Below are 9651 nucleotides of genomic sequence, written 5' to 3'. Positions count from 1 at the left end.
CAATTATTTATATATTTTTATTTTTTTAAAATACTTGAGCTTACCAAATCTATAAGAACAAAACTAATGAAGAAAATTTTAATAAAAAAAAAAATGAAGGAAGAAAAAAGTGTCATAAACATTATTGAATAATGGCAATTGTCAACCCAAGAATTTCAGCACAAAAAATTATATTTGACCCCTAGACAAGATTATCATCTTCTAATCCTAAAAATATAAATAATGAACAACACCTCATTTTTTTCGTTAACATATTATATACTAGCAAAAAATTACGTGCGAGGCACGTATACTAAATTTTATGCTAGGTTTTTTCTATGTTATTTGAAAGTGAGATTATTATTGAATACTGAATGCAATATATTAGTGTTTAAGAAAGCTTAATAATTTAAATATGTTCTTAAGTTAATCCAAAAATAAACTAAAAATTGATGTTACAATACTTAAAGAAACAATACTTAAATGGGGGTAAGATAAAAAGAAAATTAAAAATCAATCTCTAAATTGTTGATAATTGAATATAACATTAGTCTAAAAATTGTAGATAAGAAAACTAATGATAGTCATTGGTGGATTTCAATCTTCATTTTCTTTGATGGAGACAATAGTGTAATTTTTGTATTTTGCACTTTTCATTCTAGCCGGGTCCGCATATATCTGGATTATCTATTTTTTCTTTGATAAATTAAATATGGTAATGTCAACAAAGCGACGGTGTTCCTGCAAACAGTGATGTATTTTCATTTAAGATGATTAGACATGGTGTGCATAATTTATTTAATTAAAAAATCAACTTATGAAAGGCATGTAAAACTATTTAATTTTTTAAAAACTACACCTCTGCAGTATATTTCATTAGTTGGGCAGCATTACACGAAAATATTTTTTCCACAATATCTGCGAACATGACAGCAGATAGGCTCTTTGTATTGTCATCAAGTTCAACATATGCTATAGCACTGTAAAATGCATAATAAGATTGTTAGTATATTTTTTTTTTTATTTTAACTTAATTTCAATAACATCATATGTTTTTTGTAATATACCGTGGTGTAGGAAATCCTTCTTGGCCGCATGTTGGCTTGTCACATATGATTTTTTCATCGCGATTGTATAAATCTATTTTTTTTATGACATGCGTCACATGACATGTAATAAAAATTCTAGAGAGTATCAGTTATTTTTATTGTCGCCTCAATCCAAAAATATTTTTTCTACATCTAAATCAAATGGTGTTAATAATAGTAAGATAGTGTTATTCTTTTGGTTGGGCCTGCTCTCATCAATGTCACTCCACCATCAAACGTCGATTTGAGGTTTGATATCGATCAAAAGGCAGAGAAGGTGAAGTGGGCAGTGCAAATTTTGATGGTATAAGCGAATATTTAATATCAGTTCAAATATTAATAGGATTTGTTTTATTATTATTTTATTATATATAAATAATATTTTATTATTTTATTAAATAAAAATAAAAAGTCACCCATGAATTTCTCATAAACCAAGAATTTCAGTTATATAGGCACACTTTATATAGAAATAGATATATCCGAGTCTGAGCTGCCGAGTTCATTTGCCCTTTTGAAAAAATATATTATTTCTATTTAATTTTAGATGAGTGTAATATATTAGTGTATGTATGATTGTATGTAATTTTGTGTAAATTGTGAGAAAAACATTTGAAATATTGTTGCAAAGTTCAAATTAAAGTTTTCACTTACATTTTTTTGTTAGTTTTCCTTTAGGTATATTAAAAGTTTAAATTTTTTTGAAGAAATGTTTTCACCAGATTGTCCATTGATTAATTTTTGTTTATTCAATTGTATACAAATAGTTATCATTATTTTTTATATATATTAAATCAAAATAAAAACACAATATTTTATCTAATTATCAAAAAAAAATTGGAGTGAAGGTAAATGTATACATATAGTTGAATAGAATTTTTACTTTAGTAGATATTTTTTGCTCCTAAAGGTTCTGCTAAAATTCAAATGGTAACATTCAATTGGTTAGGATTACGTATTATTGGTGTCCTCGCTACCTAGTGAAACAAAAACTCATAAATAAATAAAGAAAAGTAAATAAAAATATCAGTTATATAGGATGGTATAAGCGAATATTTAATATCAGTTCAAATATTAATAGGATTTGTTTTATTATTATTTTATTATATATAAATAATATTTTATTATTTTATTAAATAAAAATAAAAAGTCACCCATGAATTTCTCATAAACCAAGAATTTCAGTTATATAGACACACTTTATATAGAATAGATATAGTACGTATATTTATATAAATAGATTATAAAATATATACATTGGAGGAGTTTTAGGGATTAGATATTTTAATTAATTAATTAAATAATATTTATAAATCTAATAAAAAATAAAAAAAACGAAAGAAATAAGGAGGAGGAAATAGATACAAGTATTTAAGCTGATTTTAGAGCACCACGTCACCCTCCTATACCTCTCCAACTCATTATATACGTCCCACTATTCAACCAATTTTCTGTAGATGCTGCTCGCTGAGATTTTATCAAACACTTGGCAAAACAATGATTCATTCCACATCTCTGAGAAGTGGTCAATCCCCTTAGCTATTAATATTGTAAATAATCCGAAAGTGAGAAATTGTTATTATTAATGTATAGAGTAATTTGCGGCAAAACTCTCTCAACTATCAATTTATTTGGAGTAATTTGCGGCAAAACCCCCTCAACTATCAATTTACTTGCAAAAAACCATCCAACCTCATATTTTGGTGGGAAAACCCTCCAAAGTACTGTTTCGTTTACATTTTTAAGGTGCCGTCTATTCAGCCTCGTTAAGTCCTAATTTTGCCCACGTGGCAATGACAGGTCAATAAAAAATTATCCTACGTGGCCATATTTTAAAAAATAAAAATTAAAATAAAAACAAAAAATTTAAGAGTAATTTGCGGCAAAACTCCCTCAACTATCAATTTACTTGCAAAAAACCATCCAACCTTAAAGTTTTTTGGATGGTTTTTTGCAAGTAAATTGATAGTTGGGGGAGTTTTGCCGCAAATTACTCTTAAAGTTTTATTTTTATTTTGTAAAATATGGCCACATAGGATAATTTTTTAGTGACTTGTCATTGCCACGTGGGCAAAATTAGGAGCTGGACAGACGACACCTTAAAATGTAAACGGAACAGTACTTTGGAGGGTTTTCCCACCAAAATATGAGGTTGGATGGTTTTTTGCAAGTATATTGATAGTTGAGGGGGTTTTGCCGTAAATTACTCAATTATTTGTAAAAAATTATCTAATCTTATATTTTGGTGGGAAAATCCTCCAAAGTACTGTTTCGTTTACATTTTTAAGGTGACGTCTGTTCAGCCTCGTTAAATCCTAATTTTGCTCACGTGGCAATGACAATTCATTAAAAAATTATCCTACGTGGCCATATTTTACAAAATAAAAATAAAAAATTTAAGAGTAATTTGCGGCCAAACTCTCCCAACTATCAATTTACTTACAAAAAACCATCCTACCTTAAAGTTTTTTTTTGCAAGTAAATTGATAGTTGGAGGGTTTTGCCGCAAATTACTCTTAAAGTTTTTATTTTTATTTTGTAAAATATGGCTACATAAGATAATTTTTTAGTGACCTGTCATTGCCACGTGGGCAAAATTAGGACTTCACAAGACTGGACAGACGACACCTTAAAAATGTAAACTGAACATTACTTTAGAGGGTTTTCCCACAAAAATATGAAGTTAGATGGTTTTTTGCAAGTAAATTGATAATTAAAGAGGTTTTGCCGCAAATTACTCTAATGTATATGTGTGGTACCTATATGACGTGTCGTTTTGTTGCAGCACTTGTTACCCTCAACCACATTTATTCATATTCACTGAGAAAACTTTATACATATATGCTGAGATGATCTTTCTAAATTATGTTCTTTCCAAAAAAAAAAAAATCTTTCTAAATTATGTACATCGAGTAGCATTGTTATTTGTTACCTGTAATATATTATCAGCTCAAATGCTCAGCCTTATTTTTTTCTTAAATTTTTAACTGAGGTCTAAGAAACAATTAACTTGCTAGGATTCGGTCGCTTGATGTAGTAAAATTAGCTTCTTCTTTTTAGAGTTCTACTTTCACAAAAAAAGAAAATCCTTTTTTTGCCAAGAAAGAAAATCTTACAAATGTTTTTTCTTCCAATTTAAATACTTTTAAAATGTTATTTTTTAATAAAAAAGAAATAAAAACATACCAAAAACAAGTTCTATGCCGTCAAGAGTTTTTAGAAAGGGGTTGTCGTTTATTTCCTCGAAAGGAAAAGCGAATGTCGTTTACAGAAAAACGACAAATTTGAAAGGCAGAGGACAAAGATATCTGAAAATTTCCCCTAGGTATTAAAATAATGTTCCCTTCCAATAAATATCAGTCCTAAACTCAAGCACACCCATCTGTACTCCATTTCTCTTCATTTCTTCCTCTCTTTCTCTCAAACCTCGAACCTCCAAGGCCCAAAACTCAGTCTCAGACTCACCGCCTCTCCGATCCCTCCTCGTCTTGGTTTATGAGGTTATTTCTTCACCCTTCGATTTCCGCTTTCAATCTGGTTTGATTTAGGCCTTTAATTTTTCGTTCTTCGTCGCAGATCTGGTTCTGTAGTTTTACGTAACTTTTCTTTCAAAGTTTTTCTCTTTTTGATTGGAGGGTATTTAGGTTTTGAATTTACATGATGGGTTTGTTTGGTTTTGAGTTTTTTGATTGATCTTGTACGGTTTAGCTTTATTGCGGTGAGTTTTTATGGTATTTTATAAGTTATTAAAGAAAAACCTTCATAATTGCTCTGTAGAAAATTAAAAAGGGGGAAATTTTGATTGATGTTTTCTTGTTTTCCCCTTTGTTGCGATCCATCTTTCTCTCAAGTGCATATTTAATTTAGGTCGGAAGTTGATGTTTGAAACTTTATTTTGCTTGGGTGTCTTACACTTATAACTGGACAGTCATTTTTTCTTTCTCCTGTGGGTTTCGTGTTTCTTGATTATTTTATCATCAATTTGGTGCAATCTTCATTCTTTTTAATTAACTTTTGATTTTTTTATTTGGTTGACCTAAATAATAACTAAATCTTTGTCTTTTTTTAACGTGCAGCTCGAAGGAGAGACCCACTCTCGGGTAAGTTTTCACCGTGTTTTCATTTCTTTACAACATTATTATTGTTTTAGCTATTGAAGTTGTAAGCTTTATTGCATGTTTAATTTATTTTCATGAATCTGTCTGTATACAGTGGTACGCGGATTAAGACCCGCAAACGGAACATAGCAGCGCCTCTGGACCCTGCAGCTTTTGCGGATGCAGTGGTCCAGATTTATTTGGATAATGCTGGTGATCTGGTAAGTATCTTATGCACTTATTGAATTTCAGCAAGTATCTGTGAGCTTTTATGCTGTGACATTTTGTTATCTTGGTTAACAACATCAGCAAGTTTTTTCCATATGCAGGAAGCTATTGCCAAGAGCATCGAATCTTCAGACCTTAACTTCTCTAGATACGGTGACACCTTTTTTGAGGCAAGTATCTTTGTGATTCACTGGTTTCTTATTGTATTATTTGTCTATCTTGGTCTACAGCTCCATTAAGAACTATGATAGGGCATTATAATGTGATTTGCGCATAGTTTGTTTATAAATAGGTAACATAAATTTTGCAAAAGTGAAATATCATATTTGATTGAGTTGGAAATAGGGCTCAAGTTTATTTAGAAATGCTGGCAAGTTTAATTTTTGGCATATCTTTAAACACTTGAAGTTTATTGGTTGATGTACTTTATTGAACTGGCAGTATTATGTGACTCGGTTAATTTTTTACTTTGTATACAATCAATTCAGGTGATTTTCACTGGGGGTCGGACACAACCTGGAACAACAAAACCTGATGAGGGGGAGCGTCACCCGTACTCTATATTAGATTATGAGGCCACACGTGAAGTCATTTTACCATCTGTTATCTACATACAGAAAATTCTGAGACGGAGGCCATTTCTCATTAAAAACCTTGAAAATGTCATGCGAAAGTTCCTCCAGTCCTTGGAGCTTTTTGAGGAAAATGAAAGGAAGAAGCTGGCAATTTTTACTGCCCTTGCATTCTCTCAGAAGCTATCTGGTCTTCCACCGGAGACTGTGTTTCAGCCACTACTCAAGGACAATCTTGTTGGCAAAGGGCTAGTCCTTTCATTTATTACTGACTTTTTCAAGGAGTACCTTGTTGATAATAGCCTCGATGATTTGATTGCAATTTTGAAACGAGGTAAAGTGGAGGAAAATCTTCTCGAATTCTTCCCATCTGCAAAGCGCTCTGCTGAAGGCTTCTCTGAACATTTCACGTGAGTTACCTATATTTGATATTGAATTTTTGCTTGTGTATAGCGCATTGGTTTGAAAGAATTTCATTTCTTTAGTGTCTAATCTTTTGCAGTTATCATACGAGTACAATACACCCTGTGTTTGTATGGTGTGATAACATTTATTGGTATTACCTTATATGGAACAAGGTGAAGTCTATGATAGAAAGCTGTTGATGGATTAGTCCTTTGATGATTAGTATTGTAATGATAACCAGTTTGTGAATTTATCTCTTCTTTTTTTTTTCCTCATTTTCAGTAAAGAAGGGTTGGTACCATTGGTTGAATACAACGATAAGAAAATATTCGAGGTGAAGTTGAAGGAGATGAAATCTGCCTTGACAACCCAGATAACAGAGGAAACTGATATATCAGAAGTCATAGAGACTGTGAAGCAGCGTGTGCGAGATGCTAAACTACCTGATATTGAGGTGGTGCGAATTTTGTGGGATGTCATAATGGATGCTGTTCAGTGGTCTGGAAAGAACCAGCAGCAGAATGCTAATTCAGCTCTTCGCCAGGTATGCTTTAATGATATGAAGTTATAATTTTTGTTATATTAATGTTTTGATTTTACAATATCATTCAGTGTAGTGAAAAAGGTTGACTATCTATGTATATAATGTATGGCACAGGTGAAAACATGGGCGAAGTTGTTGAACGCCTTCTGTACGAGCGGGAAGCTCGAGTTGGAACTGATTTACAAAGTTCAGATGCAGTGCTACGAGGATGCTAAGCTTATGAAACTGTTCCCTGAAATTGTAAGATCCCTTTATGACCAGGATGTTCTTGCTGAGGATACCATTCTTCATTGGTTCCGCAAAGGAACCAACCCCAAGGGCAGGTATGATGGATGATTCATCTGGTCGTTTTCTTCTTCTTCTGTGGTTGTTTAATAATAATAATAATAATGTGAAATTTGGTTGGATAACATTGCAGGCAAACTTTTGTGAAGGCCCTGGAGCCATTTGTGAATTGGCTGGAAGAAGCAGAAGAGGAGGAATAGAAAGCAAGGCTAGGCCTTGTCTAGCTCTCTCGTTCTCTCTCTTGCTGTGAAGTAGCGTTCCCTTATATTTGCTGCTGCTGAGATGTAAAACTCATAAAAGAAAATGTGTGCTGTGCTGTTGCTATGACCCACTCTTATGCTTTATTAATTTTGAATAATCAAGTCTACTTTTTGTTTTGCTTATCAAGTTTTCCTTTTTTATTCCCATTTTTCTAATTTATAATTCAGCTTTTTCTTTTTAATTGTTTTCTATTGGATCGTGTTTTCTTTAAATGAAAAAGTATATAGTAACAAAATGTAGGATGGTTAAGATTTGGAGGGACTGGTGCTGACATTAAGGTGGTGTTTGATTGGCTGAAATGAAAGTGAAGTTATTTTTATTTTGTTTTTTTATTTAATTTTATTTTAAAGTATTGGAATGTTATTTTAATTTTAGTTATGTTTTTATTTTTTTTAATTCAGTGTTTGTTATGTGAGTTTGGGTTGGAGAGAGTAGAGTTGAAGGGAGTAAACTTTGAGAGAATATAAAATTATGTGTTAGAAGAGATTAGCATTATTATTATTTTAATTAATAAAGTAAAATCTCCTTAAAAATACAAATTCTTTGTCATTGAAATATTTACCATCTCATTTTTACTAAGTCTAAACTTCATATTAAATGCCCCATAAGCATCAACTCCTTGGTATTTAGCATATGGCTGAATGAGATATCTTAGAGTAAATCTCAAACCAACTAAGTAGAAAGCTTCAAATTGTAGTGGCATAATCGATAAGGTCCGAAAGAAGCTTCATTTTGTTCATTTAATTTTGTTAAAAAATTAATTATTTTTTTACAAGATTTTTTTTTTTTTTCATTAATCACATATAAAGTTACACCTAAAGGCCAACCAAGCAAGGCTCAACAAGCTACTTCCAGCTCACAAAACTTGATGTTCTTCTTAAGATTCAACTGTAAAAAACTATAAATCTTATAATGAACTCAAAAATGCAAGTATTTTTATTATTCCAAATGTAGTATATAATTAACGCCATCACAGTCGAAATAGCACCAGTTTTGATCCTTCTCTTCAGACCTTCTAGTCAAGAGAGGCAGTTCTCATAATTTTGAGGCCACCTACAACCGATCCAACTTTGAACAAGGAGAAATTAAAAAAGAGATGCTCATGATCCTCCTTGTCCACTCCATAAATTAGGCAAATCAAGCTCTCTAAATAGATGCCAAGCCGAGCCAAGTGATCCCTTGTGAGTAACTTAGAATTTACCACTTGCGAAAAGATAAATTTGTGCTTAGGAATGCTCATCTTATTCCAAACAAAAAGATAGTACTTAACTTTTTCAAGTTGAAAAAAGTTTCTATACAACATACTGTTAATACAGATTTTCGTTAACTAAATAATTATTAGTCTTTTTTCTATAATAAATAAACTTTAGAATTAATTACATAATAATTAATAATAAGAATGACAATAAATGACAAGAGGGTTTTTTTATGTAGTTTTGAAGTTAAATTTTGACTGATCACGAGTTCATCTTATTCAAGTTTGAAAGATTATATATAAAATACAATGACACTATTTTTCATGAATGAACAATAAATAATCACAATATTATCTATTTTTCCAAAGGTTGGTCGTTCTTTGTTCCTTGGGTTCTGTCCCTATTTATAAGAGTTCAAGGTGACACTTATTCCTTTGGGATATGATCATTCGTAACTGTTCATGAAACGTGAACATTTCTCACGTTTTATTTTTCTGTACATGAGATAATTATAAATTACCGCCTAACTGCTCTTTGTCTTTATCTGTAGACGGATATGCTGACTGTGCTTTGTTGTACTTGCCATTCAAGTAATACTTTTCTTAAACATCTTCGTAGAAAAATGTCTAAGTGTATAGTTATAGTGCATCTCGCATCCTTCCTTTAAGTGAAGTATAGGCGAGATGGTTACTTCAACGCGTTAAGAGCGAGATGAAGAATGTTGAAGTTGTTGTCCTTATTCTTCGAACATACTCATGAGTATATTGGTCAATGAGCTGCAAACTCATTATCTACCCGTTCCAAACAGTACTATTACGTACTCTGTTTATCCCGAGATGGACTTATTCATCTCGCTGGTCTCATCAGTCGATAGTTATTACTCATATCTCGCTATTGTCTATGTGACAGCGAGTTTGAGTATTTCTACTAATTATATTTCCTAAGGCGAGTCATTTAAGTGCATTTATTAATATGTAATTTGAGATGATTCTTGGA

The 9651-nt window shown here is 31.5% G+C and overlaps 1 protein-coding gene across 1 annotated transcript; it reads left to right on the top strand.

Moving 5' to 3' along the window:
- The first annotated feature begins 4104 nt into the window (after window positions 1–4104).
- Window positions 4105–7581, top strand: LOC115718645 (uncharacterized). Its single transcript, XM_030647467.2, has 8 exons — window positions 4105–4567; window positions 5144–5167; window positions 5280–5385; window positions 5494–5562; window positions 5881–6374; window positions 6652–6913; window positions 7028–7236; window positions 7332–7581. The coding sequence occupies exons 1-8, from the start codon at window positions 4563–4565 to the stop codon at window positions 7396–7398; spliced, it is 1236 nt and encodes a 411-aa protein (XP_030503327.2). The 5' UTR covers window positions 4105–4562; the 3' UTR covers window positions 7399–7581.
- The last annotated feature ends 2070 nt before the right edge of the window (window positions 7582–9651 follow it).

This window comes from Cannabis sativa, chromosome 2, assembly GCF_029168945.1.
Source record: "Cannabis sativa cultivar Pink pepper isolate KNU-18-1 chromosome 2, ASM2916894v1, whole genome shotgun sequence".
NCBI classification, from domain to species: domain Eukaryota; kingdom Viridiplantae; phylum Streptophyta; class Magnoliopsida; order Rosales; family Cannabaceae; genus Cannabis; species Cannabis sativa.
Note: the sequence above shows the minus strand (reverse complement) of the source record. Positions and strands in the feature narration are given on the sequence as shown.

Coding starts and splice junctions, on each gene's coding strand:
- LOC115718645 (XM_030647467.2), top strand. Junction 5,563..5,880: donor ACGGTGACACCTTTTTTGAG/GCAAGTATCTTT, acceptor CAATCAATTCAG/GTGATTTTCACTGGGGGTCG. Junction 6,375..6,651: donor GGCTTCTCTGAACATTTCAC/GTGAGTTACCTA, acceptor CCTCATTTTCAG/TAAAGAAGGGTTGGTACCAT.